Below are 13,400 nucleotides of genomic sequence, written 5' to 3'. Positions count from 1 at the left end.
AAACCCTTAATTACAAAGCCTTACAGTTTCGTGGCCTCCAGTCCACAAGGCAATAAGTAGGAGCTCCAAACTGGGGAGAGGGCAGAGGAGTGGAACCCTTTGTTTAGGGGGGGAGGCAGTGATACCAACACCTCTAAGAGATAAAACCGGTCTGATTCAGCGCCTGCTCCACACAATACTGTCCCTCCCTTCCCCGGGCTTATCCCCAGAAGACATCCTTCCTTCCTTCACAATAACAACAATCCACAGAGCAGATAACATCCCCCAGTGGCCTCCTCCGCCCTCAAATACAACTCCAAATCTGCATCCTCCCTTGATGTTGTGGGTACCATGGAGAGAATCTTTGACCCTCTGCCCACACTGCTTCCCTGCCTCCATTTTTCCCACCCAAACACATGGTTTTCATCATCATTCCTAAGATCTAACTCAGCATTCACACTGATGCAGGAAGCCCACAGAGGTAGGGGGGAGGTAAACAGCTGGGTCCATCCTCTGGCTCTGTTCTCCTCTCCAGGAAAATATGTGATCACGTCCTAACGCCACTCAGCCCATCAATCTCCATTCACTGACCATTACCAGGCCCCTGCATCCCCTCTGCGATCAAGTGATAAAGCTCAGAGCCAAATGCTTTCCTCTCTTTAATGGAGGAGAAAGGGAAAGGTCCTGGGCCACAGGCTAACATCCAAAGGTGATCAGGAGCCAGGTGGAGTTCCCACCTTTCTGATGTGGTCTGTGCCTGAGAGCTCCTACCCCAAAAGGGAAGTGGCCAGGAGCAGCCAAGGCTGGGTCTACTGGAGTGGCAGGAAATTTACTCAGATTTAGGAATAGATGAGGGAAGACAGAGATTTTGTCAGAGATAGGAAAACCTCTGGGTTTTGTAAAACTCCCTCCATCCATGCAGCAGCTTCTCAGAGAACTGCCCAGGAATTAAGGAGGTTAATTGACTTGTCCAAGGATGAAGCCATTGTGTGTCAGAGAATCTGGGCTTTCCAGGCTCTGTCCATGAAGCCCTCACTGCCTCTCAAGAGAAATGAAGGCAAGACAAGGAGATGCTGTGGGTTTCCTTAACAAAATAACTACCTAAAAAGAAAAGGAGGAAGCCTTTGAAAGGAAAGATAATGACGGACTCTACTCTTGGGGTCTTTGGAAACAAAGCAGCAGGCCCTCAGAGCTGGACCGGCCTCACATTAGCCCTTCTCCTCCAGCTTGTACCAACAGGGGCCTCTCCTGGAGCCAAAGCCTGTCCCTCGAGGCATCAGACAGCCTCGGGTAGAGGCCTGAAGGATGGGACAACTTCAGGCCCTTCTCATTCCCAGACCCCAAAGGTCAGTGAGTCTACTGTGAGCCCCAGTGTACATCACAAGCAGCACAGGCAGATGTTGGGGGAAGGGGATTTCTACCTTCCCAATGGCTAACACCACTGATGATGAATTACACATAAATGTCCACAGAGCAAGAGCCAGATCTGATACATAACGAAAAAGCAGAGTGCCCCGGTGTGTTCTCAAAGGGGAGTGGGGGAGGGGGACATTCATTGGCTACTCCAAGAACTCATGAAGAACAAAGAAACAGTTGCTCTGTTAGAATGTGCAAACCCAAAAGCTGCCAGTCAATCTCTGTGATCCGGGGGTTACGCTGAAGCCAGATCTTTAATTTCCCATTATTTCTCACTGAAGTCACATGGTGAAATTATTTCAGGAAGTAAAGATCCGGGCCCCCTACTCGGATGCCCCTCAGCCCCTCCCTATTTCCAGCTCCCTTTCTTATGTTAGCTTTGTCCCTTTAGAGCGTAAGCTCCTTGATGGTAAGGGCTGTCTCTTTTTGCTTGTATTCATAACCCCAGAGCTTGGCACAATGCTTGGTACACAGTCAATGCTCAATAAATGCTTGTCTTCCCTTGCCTGCCCTGACTTCTCCCCCACTCAGCATCCACTACCTACACTATTGTCATAATCTTTTAACTGGTCTCCCAAATCCCAAGTGTCTTCTTTTCTCTCTAGTCCATCCTCCACTCAGCTGCCAAAGTGATTTTCATAATTCCTAGGTCATTCCCCAGCTCTATAAACTCCAGTAGCTCTGTATTCCCTTTGGGATCAATCTGACTCTTAAAGCTTTTCCCAGTCGGCTCCTATTTGCCCCCCCTTGTAATGCATTTCTTCCCACTCTGCACTCTGTGGTATTTCCAGGCTGCTCCAACCCTCATGCCATACTTTATACATCTCCCTCCTCCCATCCCTGTCGTCCCCCAAACCTGGATTGCATTCTTCTCATTTCTACTTTTTAGACCCCTTGACTTTATTCACAACTCAATTCAAATGTCACCCCCTAGATAAATTTTTTCCTGATTGCCCCCATCTTACCCCATCCTCTCCATTTTTATTATCAAGAAAACAGAGAGATTTCACCATTTATCCAAGGCTAGCAAGAAAACAAAAAGCAGACTCCTTCCTTAAGAGACCTTAATACAGCTCTTTGCTGAAATGAAATGCCACTAGTTGTGTTGGAATGAACAAAGAATCGACTATAACAAAACCCCATCCTGACAGCTTATTATAATGATTAGAGTGGAGTGAAGATTAAAACCTGGTTTTTGAAACATAATTCCACATGATTAAAAAGCCTCATTAAAAAAAACAGAATTGAATGTATGTTAACAGATAAGAAATGATGGGTTACTGATTTAAAAGGCCTTTCCAAATAAGTTGTCTATGTAGAATCGGGTCAATTAATTATTAGAATAAGGCTCAGAATGAATACCAAATGAGAATAAAGAATAAAAATAAGACCAAAATATAATATGAAATTAAAACCACTTCAGTCTGGTCCATTTGAATGAATTATCGATTTTGGAAAATGGGAAATACATCAAAGAACAGACATCAAAACACTCTAATATAATTTCCTTAGATGTCTAACCAGTATAAATCAATCACTACAACAAGGAGGCCAGAAAAACCACCCTTAATCAACAAACTCTTGATCTGATTGTCAAACAAAGAAATATAGGAGCAAAGGGCATTGCCAGTTTAGAACATAACTCATTTATAAAATCTTGCAGAGGAAGACAGAGTAAGCTTATGAATATCACCTTATAAAACAAAAAGAACAGAGAGGAAAATAAGATTGCAGAAAGAGATGCAAGTAAGATGCCATTCTGAGAATGAAACTGACAGAAGGATGATGAATAGGTTAAAAAAGGAAATAATTTGTCAACAACACTTTGAAATCTACTTTATCAAAAACAAAAAAGTAGCCATATTTGGGCTCCAATATTCCACACTCCCCAACGTACTGTGTGAAGAAGTTAGAGAGAGCATGAAAGAAAGCCAAACTCAGAAGAGCAACTAGACTAGATCAAATGTACGCAGGAGAGACCCACACAAGAAGCAATCTCATTCTGGGGACACCAAGGGAGCAAGTCTGAACTCTATAAGAGAGGGAAGGATGCTAAACACTCAGAGAAATAATACCTGCTACTACTACTGAAACAGGCAAAGGAAAAAATTTCATGGATTACTGTCCAAAGGCCTATTTTCCTATTAGATAAGAGGACAGATAATCCTAAATGGAAAAGAGTCCTAACACTCAATGGCAAGACCCTTCAAATTCTACTTTTTGCACAACATATAGTATTATTATCCCAAGTCTTCTACTGGAGATCACTTTGGGGAAACTAGGTTAATGCTATGTAATTACTCAGGCATCTCTAAAATCCATAATCACTCAAGAGAAGCACTGTGTTAAAGGAAACAGCTAATCTTGATTTCAAGAAGACCTGGATTCAAGTCCTGAATCTGATTCATATTGCCTCCCTGATCATGGGCCAGTTAATTAATCTCTGCATGTCCCAGGAAGTTCTCTGGAATGATAAACTTCAGACAAGATGCAGAACTGCATTAAGAAAGAAGGTTTCTTAGAGACACCATAGATCCAGTACAAAAGAAAGATCACTCTCAAGAGTTGGGCTAAATTATTCACACAAGAAAAACCAAGTGGATAAAGAAATTCCCCTGTCCATACTGTGACAAAATTAGAAAAGCTGATCTACAAGTATATAGAGATAGAGACAGAGACACAGATAGAGACAGAGACAGAGATAGAGACAGAGATATTCTGGATAGTAGCTGGAGCGGAACAATGAACCAGGCCTAGCTTCTAACAGAGCAGACTGGATTGTATTTGGAAAGTTGCCAAGTGTCCCCTGAAATGACCCCACCTTTTAATATCGGTATTCTTCCAATGGAGAATTCAAAATTCCAGAAGCATTTATTAGGTACCTTTTATGTACAGAAACTGTACAAGATAACACTGATGCAAAAACATTAACCAGACAGTCTGTGGCCTCAAAGAGCTTACATTCAGAAAGAGTTTTGCTCAGAGATTGGGAAGTCTATTGCTAAAACAATCTGTGATGAATTAAACTGGAATTACCCAAAGAGCAAAGGAGAGATGAATAAAGGGAATAAACACGGTGTTCTGTAACACCATAAAGAATGAGCCACACATCAGATTTCCAAGAGATACATGGACCCTATTGCTTTCAAGGGGACCACAATCTTCCCAGTCACCAAGGTTTATAATCTCATCTTTTACACTTTCCTTGTAGCCAATAAGTTGTCAGATTTTTCTCTGCTTCCAGAAAACGTCTTGTCTGACGTACCTGTCCTTCTCCCTACCAAGCTCTCATCATCTCTCTCCTACACCACTGCCATAGTCTCCCTTGGATTGTCTGGATGCCAGCTCCCACCAGCCCCTCCTACTGCAGCTGCCAGAGACATCATCCTCCTTATCAATAATCACCAATGCCTCCCTCGTATCGTTAGGATCAATACTCCTGATGTGTAAAGCTCTTCACAGCCTGGCTTCATACAAACACTTCCTGCCCTTCTGCCTGTCTCTGGGTCTGCCACGCTGTCCTCCCTACTAATGGCCACTCCCATATCCCATCTGCACAGGATATACTCACCTCAGCCTCTAGACCCCTGGCTTCTTTCAAGACTCAATTTGCACTCCAAAGTGCAATTCTGCATCTCTCCCATCCCAAAGTTACCTCCATTTCCCTCTTTCTTCATCTTTTATGTGTCTAATCTTCCTTATGAGAATGGAAACTCCTCGGAGGAAAGGATTATTTTTGCTTTGTCTTTGTAACGTCTGAGGTTAACACAGATATCACCTCAAATAAGTAAGAGTTTAACATAGCATTTGCTTGTTGATTGAATGATTGAACAGAAAAAGAAGTGGGTTGTTCCCAAAGGAAGAACTGGGACTAACATGCGAACAGTCTGTGTGCTCCACTGGCGCCCACTGACATATCCACAAGAAATATAGAGAAAGGTGCCTTCACCACAGCCCACCTCCCACTCCTGCCTGTGGATGATTTAAGAATAAGAATCACAAATTGCATGAGCAAGCATGGAGGGGCTGCAATCCCTCAATAACCACATCGACAATATTATCGTTTTATCAAAGTAAAAACATCAAGTAATACGAATTTATTAAGTGCCTTTTTTGTTCCAGGCACTGGGGAAACAAAGATAAAACAGAAGGGGTCGTCCCAGGCCTCGAGGAACCTACATTCTATTGGGGGAGATGACAGAGACATGGATGAGCATTAGAAAATATATACAAAGAATAAGTACAATATAAGGTGATTTTGGAGAGAAAGGCCTCCAACTGGCAGCCTGTTCCCCTGGCATGCCTGCATCTAGATTACACATCCTGCTGGATTTGGAAGGCTCATCCCAGGGAGAAAGGAAAAGATACAGAAGCTTTACATAAAGATGTCCCAAACAAGACACAAATTGCCTGTCACAGGCTGCCTCTTATCATCATCTGCTGACCAGATGGTGTTTAGTAAACTCAAAGTTTTCTCATTATCTAACTAGACATTTCTATGAAGTTGAGTGAAGGGTCCTCATGGGAAAAACTGCTCCTAGACTCTGGAGGCTGCACGGACCTTTTAAATGCCTCCAGCCAAAGACAGCCCCAAGCTCTTCCTGCTCACTCTGTCTTAGGGATAACCCCTACCCCCAAAGCCTGCAACCTCTCTCACAAGAGCCAGTGGCCCCAACAGCTGCTACGCACAGCTGGAGAAACCAGAAGCCATGAAGGTCACAGCTGGTCCACATCCCTGATACCTAGCCAGTCGGCTAATATCATCATTTCCCTATTCCCCAAATCCCAGGCCTCTGCTGGAATCCAGAACAGTCTGGATAGGAAAACCACTGCTCCAAATGTGGGGCAATGTGGGTATCCATTCTCAAGCTGGGCACGTTTCTGTAGGCTATCTCTCTAGTGGGTTCCCCAGAGCACCTTCAGAAGGTGCCAGGGAAGAACCCGGGCTCCAATCCCACCTCAGGCAGGTACTTTGTCCTCTCTGAACCATCTATGAAGGAGAGGTTCTAGGGTCCTTTTCCACGCTGAGTCCCTTCTTCTGTGGTCCTGGGTGCTAAGAGCACACAACACATCTGACACACGTGTTATCCTTGTCTCCAGACATCAGCATCATGCTGGGGTTCTGTGATGTTTCAATGAGCTTGCTTGGTTTTTGTTGTTAGTGTATTTGTTTTTTTAGAGAGAAAGATCAAGAAGATATACTTTGAAAGAAATATTCATGGAAATAAAGAGGTTCAAACTCACCTGTTTTTTTTACTGTGAATTGCATTGTGGGTTTGTTTTTTAATTAAATCTTTATTTTTCTTTGTTTGGGTTGATTTTAAAAGTTTCAGGAATGAAAAGAGGGATTTCATTCAATAAATAATCAGATCCCTCACAAGTGTGAGGCACTCTACAGGTGCTGAGGATGCAGAGTCAAAAATAGAACATCGCTGCCCTCAAGGAAGCCATATCCACTGGGAGAAAGGGAATTTTCACAAAGATGGGAAAATTCAAAATAAATATAGATACAAGGTCACTTTGGATTCTCAGAAGTGGGAGAATCACAAAAGACTTCACCCCGAAAGAGGGCATTTGCCTTGACCTTTGAAGGAAAATAGGGATTCTCATCGGCAGAGATGAGGATGGGGTCTTCCAAGCAGAGCAAAGACACAGAGATGAAAAGCAGAAAGTTGTGTATAAGGAATAGTAATGGGCCAAGTTGGCTGAAATACAGAGTACAAGGGGCTGGGTTGGGGATCAGCATTGTGCAAGAAATCTGCAAGAACAGCTGGGGCCAGATTGGGAAGGTCTTTGCATTCCAAACAAAGGATTTTGTGTCAGATCCTGGAGGTCACAGGGGACCACAGCAATCTGTGGAATGGAGGTAACAAAGTCGGACATGATGGCTGAGCAGAACGGGGGGAATCTTAAGGAAGGCAGACCCATCAGCTATTGCAACCAGCCCAGACTTGGGATGAGGAGGGTCTGCAGTAGAGTGGGGGAAGTGCTACAGGAGAGAAGGGGGCATATTCAAGAGCTGCTCCAACACCAGATTGGAGATGGGGACAAGATAGAGTGAGGAGTTGAAAATGACGCCAGTTCGACCATCTTTGGGAAGTTAGGAAGAGGGGAGAGTTTGGTGAGAAGGATAATGAATTCAATTTTAGACAGATTGAATTCAGAACGCCCATGGGACATCCAGATGGAGATGCCCAATAGGCGGCCGGAGGTCAGCAGAGAGGTGAGGGCTATTTAAGTGGATTTGAGACCCATCAACATGGAGATGATTTTAATGTATGAAAGCTGATGAGATCATCAAGCAGACCTGTTTAGGGGGAGCAGAAATCCCCAGGAGACAACATGGTTATCAGGCACCACCTGGAAAATGAGCCAGCAAAAGAGAGACAATGAATGAGGAGGGGTCGGGGGGAGGAGTAACGAGAGGGGACTCTCCATCTCCCGAAATCACTTCCTTCTTTAGTCATCATCTGGATTTTCCTCTGGAAGGATGCACATTGGCTGAAGGCAGGATTGTTTCCTCTTTGCCAACAGGTGATAGAGTGGGTAGAAAGTTGTTCTTGGAGCCACAAATTCCTTGGTTTAGATTCCACTTCAGGCTCCTCCAGAGCGTAATGTCCTTACTCAGACCCTGCCTCAGTTCCTCATCTAAATGAATGGTTACAACATGTGCAAAAATGTTTGTGGAGGCCCTTTTTGCAGCGGCAAAAAACTGAATGGCTTCCCTCAGCTAGAGAATGGCTGAATAAATTCTGGCATATGAATGTTATGGAATATTGTTGTTCTATAAAACAATCAGCAGAAGAATTTCACAGAGACCTGGAGAGTTTCATGAACTGACGCTGAGGGAAGTGAGAAGAACCCAAAGATCATTATACTCGGCAACAAGATTATATGATGATCAATTCTGATGGACGTGGCTCTCTTCAACAATGAGATAATTCAGACCATTTCCAATGATCTGGTTATGACGAGAAACTATGGGAACTGAGTGTGGTTCACAACATAGCATTCGCACCTTTTTATTTTTATTTTGCTTGCATTTTGGTTTTTTTTCCTCATTTTTTGGTCTGATTTTTCTTGTGCAGCAAGATAATTGTGGAAATATGGATACAACAGAAATGCACACGTGTAACTTATATTGGATTACTTGCCGTCTGGGGGATGAAATGGGGTGAAGGGAAGGAGAAATTTGGAACACAAGGTTTTGCAAGGGTGAATGTTGAAAACTATCTATGCAAATGTCATCAAAAGCTTTAAAATAAAAATAATAAAATGAGTAATTGAACTCTGTAACTTCCAACGTCCCTTCCAGTACACTATGGCTGTAAACAATGCTGCTGAATGCACCCTCACTAATATTGTCTCACTTGGCACTCACATGAAGTAGACAGAGTAGGCACTATTATCCCCATTTTACAGACAAGAAAACTGAGATTAAAGAGGGTAATTTTGCCCATTCACATAGTTAGGAAATACTGGAAGTAGGCCTCGAATGCAGATCTTGCAACACTGTGGCCCCGCACTGGCTAACCTTCCGGCAAAGGATTTCTTAGCACATAAGCTTGCAGTGACGGATAGAGCCAACTTTCCTGAGTTATTTGAGCCTCATGTTCTCAGCATCTGCCTTAAAATAGCCTCACTCATTTGGGAACTAACTCGAGTGTTTTCCCATCCACAGATGGGCCCCTCACTTCCAGGCTTAGAGCAAAAGTCATTTAATAAACAATTACGAGAAGAGAAAAACATGCTAAGGCTTATTCCGAAAGGGTGGGAAGGCCAAAAATGTACTCCTAAAATAAAGAGAAAGTAGCTGAGGAAAGTAAAAAATAATATGATCTGAACAAAACGTACTTATTGTTACCAGAGTTTAGGAATCGATATGGGAAGGCAGCAATATCAAGAGAAGTGGACAGTGTAAGCAGAACCAGCAATCTTGTGGCCAGGCAACTGAGTCTCTTCTCCAAGAGGATCTTTGGAGGGGAAAGGGTGGAAAAGACCTCTGATAAATGCAGGCAAGACCCTCCCCCAGATACTGGCTGCCTGGTTCTCAAAGAACAAAGGAGAGAGAACATTTCAGAGAATGGCCAAATCCGATCCCTGAGACTGTAGGATGTGTCCTTCCCAAAGGACTTTGGCAACAAGTCGAGTAAAAGAATGGGCCCTTACCCTGGATGCATTTCCCTGGTAACGTCACGCTACCTGCCCAGAGAAAGAGAATCCCCAACCTGACAACAGCCAGGATGCAAGAGGGAAGTCTCAGACTGACCTTCACGTGAGCTTGGTAGTGTTCACACTTCTCCTGCATGTAGGAAAGCTGCATCTTCTCAGAGACCTGCCCTGTTGTCTCTCCAAGAGACACGAAGTACACCCGAGGCTGTTGGCCCTTCTCCTTTTTGGTCACATCCGCCGTCAGGACATAATTCAAGCCTGTGGATACACAGAAAAATGATAAATACAATGCAACCTTGTTCCGAGCCAGGGGGAAAGGCCAGATCCAGTGAATCTTTGCAAGATTGTCAAGATGTCTTCGATCAGGACAATGCTATTATCAACCTAGGACAAGAATGTGATAGTCAACCGGACATTCGATTGTGTCCCCAGAAAGTGTCCAATTTATACTCTTAAAACTTCACTTCTATCTTTGTAGCCTAGTGTTCTGTATACAATAGGCACTTAATATATCCCTAAGTAAAAATTATTTCCTCTGAGTTTTCACTCTAAATTTCATACTTCTCCATTTGTGATGAAACCACATTAATTCCAGGTTCATGGAATCAAATGTACTTGGTATGAAGAGGTTTAGAATTGGACAGAAACATAGAGATTATCTAGTCCACACTCTTCATTTTACAAATGGGGAAATGAGGCCCAGAGGCTGACAAAGGTCATGTAGCTAGTCTCGTCAGAAGAAATGGCCAAACCCAAGTCTTCGGGTTTACATTTCAGATCCACTTCTCCTGCTCCTGTTGCTTCCTGCTCTGGGAATACATATTCTCATGATCAATATTAATACCATCTTATGGCCCACATGGCACCTTCCTTTCTCCAAAAGGACACTACAACATTAGATAGATTTGCACCATACATCACTGCTCTCTGCAAATGTGACCTTTTTAGAAATGTTTGGACTGCCTTGCCTTTGACTTCTGCCTATTATGCTTATTCATGACATAAAGAGAGGTCATTTAAAACTGTGAGGTTGGCCCAAGGCTCAGAAAGCTTTAGTGATTGGGGGGAAATTCAAGAGAAGTACAAAACTCATTATTATTTCTCCCAAAAAATCTCTCTTCCAAATTTCCCCATTTTGGTCAAGGACATTACCACCATCCTCCCAGTCAGCCAGGTTCACAAGCTCAAAGTCATTCTTGACTCTTCCCTGTCATCTCCATATTCCTGGAGATAAAGCGACTCATTGATTCTACAGCCACCAGTGCTCCTCCTGGGCCCCCTTCTTTCATTCATCCATCCTTGTTTCTTACTTGAACCACTTCATTATCATCAAAGTTGTCCTTCCTGCTCCAGACTCTCCAAATTTCTATTCCCAAGGGCTCAAATCTGATCACATCTTACTCCTGCTCAAGAAATTTCTCCAGCTTCCTACTAAATCTAAAATACAATGGCAATTTTATTGCACACTTAGATCTAGCTCCCATCTACCTTTCCATCCTTTTTTCATATCACATCTTCACATATATCATCCCAATCTAACTGAACATTGAGGTGTTCTCTGCATCTGACTTCCACCCGCCATCTTGGTTCCTAGGCATAGGTTGCCTTCCATGTCTAGAATGTCTCTTAGCATCTCTTGTACCCCTTCAAAGCCAAGGCACCCCCATTGGGGGTTTTCTTGGCAAAGATACTAGAGTAGTTTGAGAGAAAAAGGGATCTGAACACAGCTCATCTGTCTCTTTCCACTGCCCCCAACTGCCTCTCATGACCCAACACCTCATTACTGTGCCCAATGGCCCATATGGGATGTGCCACCATTTAAACTTACATTTCAATTACATCGAGGGAGAGTGTCCAATCTATACTTTTAAATTTTCACTTCTGTTTTTTGTAGTTCTAGAGTTCTGCACACAATAGGCACTTAATAAATGCTTGTTAAGCAATCTGATGCAGAGTGAAGTCAACAGAAGCAGGAAAATAAACACAATGACTACAACAACTCAAATGGAAAAAATAAAACAATTCTATCCTAATGCTAAGAAATTCAAGCAACCAAGTTTGGCCCAAATGAGAGATATAGGAAGACAGTTCCCCCTGCTCCCTCTGAAGAGCTAAGAACTGATGGGTGTGGAACATGGCATATGAAATGCCAGGCTTTTCTGATTTGCTGGCTAGTCTTGCTAAGCTTTTTTTTTCCTTTTTTACTCTTTGTAATAAAGAACTGCTTACTGAAGGGAAAAGGAGGGCATAATGCAAATATGCAAATATGCAAATAACATAAAAAATGAGATAATACAGTCTTACTTCTTTTTTGTTTTTTGTTTTTTTATAGTTTTCTTCCAAATATATGCAAAGTAGTTTTTTAACATTTATCTTTGCAAAACCTTGTGTTCCAATTTTTTCTCTCTCTCTCCTCCCTCTCTCCTCCCCAAGATAGCAAGCAATCTGATATAGGTTAAACATGCAATTCTTCTAAATACACTTCCACATTTATTATGAATATACTTCTACTTCTTAAAAATGCTTTTTGAATTGAATTGAAAAGAGATCAATGCTTGCTGACCTGTAATAACACAGAAAGGGCCAGCGCCACCCCAGTCATCCCCCAAATCATACTGGCTTCATAAAGTAACTGGAAATCCTTTTGGAGTGCCCTGGTCACTCCTTCCAAAGCAGGTTCCCTCACTCCCTTCCATTCTTTCTATCTTCCTGTTTTTCCTAGCCCTGGGCCTGGCTGAGCCACAGGAAGGGAAGACTCTGGGTGCCCCAGATAAGACACCCAGCAGATACCCTGTGATCCAGTCACTGATACGGATGATGCTTTAGCATATAACTCCCACCATTCTTTTGAAGGGCTACACAATGGGTGAGTTTGACCTCATGAGAAGCAGGCCCCTGGCCAATTCCTGAATTCGGGAATTCCCAGATGACTCCTGGGATGCTTATAAAATTAAATAAAAATCAAGCTCCTTCTCCAAGGAAAATTGTCATTAGGATCATATACTTAAGACATGGAAGGGCTCATCTTACATATAGCTGGGAAAACAAAGTCCCCACTTAAAAAGTGACTTGCCCAAGCCCATTTAATAGCTTCCAGGCTCCCCAGAAACCATACAACATACCCTTTCCACTGCTCTATCCTGCCTCCTTCACTTCTATTCTTACAGAAGATGCTGAGAAAGAAAACAGAACTTGTTCTGTAAGATAAATGACCCCACTACCACCACCACGCTAAAGAGAGTCTACCAGTCTGGAGCATGGATTAGAGGCCACTCCTTGCCCACCCAAACGGGTCATCCAGCCTTTGCCCAAAGACAGGAAACCCCCTCTGCTTCGGGACAGCCTTCGTCCGTAGGAAGTATTTCCCTTATCTGAAGCTTAATTTTGCCTCTTTCAAACTTCCCCCTATTGTTCCTAGTGCTTCCTGCCAGGAAAACAGAACCAATCCAACCCTTCTTCTAGGTGATAATCTTTCAAATATTTGAGTCTTTTCTTCTCCAAGCTAAATGTTACCTGTTCTTTCAAGTGATTCTCATACACCATGGACCCCAGATCTTTCACCAATCCTAGTTGCCATCCCCTGGACACTCCACTCCATCAATGCATCTCTTAAACTGAACATAGCATCCCCTGAGCGATTTGGCCAGGCCAGAGGACAAAGCTTTTCTTTCTTTGCCTTCTTATTCCAAGAAGCACAATTTTAAGACAATCTATGATCATGTAGGCTTTTTTGGTGCCTCATCACATGCAGCTGGAAGGCCACTAAAACACCCACTCCTGAGGCAGTTAAACCGCCAACCCCTTCTCCCTCATCTTAGGGTTGTGAAGCTGAT

At 43.2% G+C, this 13,400-nt stretch overlaps 1 protein-coding gene across 1 annotated transcript in view; it reads right to left on the bottom strand.

Annotated features, from left to right (window-relative positions):
• Positions 1-13,400, bottom strand: part of ITGA9 (integrin subunit alpha 9) — a 287,368-nt gene that overhangs the window by 198,742 nt on the left and 75,226 nt on the right. Inside the window, exon 15 of the mRNA XM_031962459.1 lies at positions 9,665-9,825. Coding sequence (XP_031818319.1) covers positions 9,665-9,825 — 161 coding nt within the window. The remainder of the gene's footprint in view (positions 1-9,664; positions 9,826-13,400) is intronic.

Source organism: Sarcophilus harrisii, chromosome 1 (assembly GCF_902635505.1).
Source record: "Sarcophilus harrisii chromosome 1, mSarHar1.11, whole genome shotgun sequence".
Classification (NCBI taxonomy): domain Eukaryota; kingdom Metazoa; phylum Chordata; class Mammalia; order Dasyuromorphia; family Dasyuridae; genus Sarcophilus; species Sarcophilus harrisii.
The sequence above is the reverse complement of the archived record's forward strand: the minus strand, read 5'-3'. Positions and strand labels throughout refer to the sequence as shown.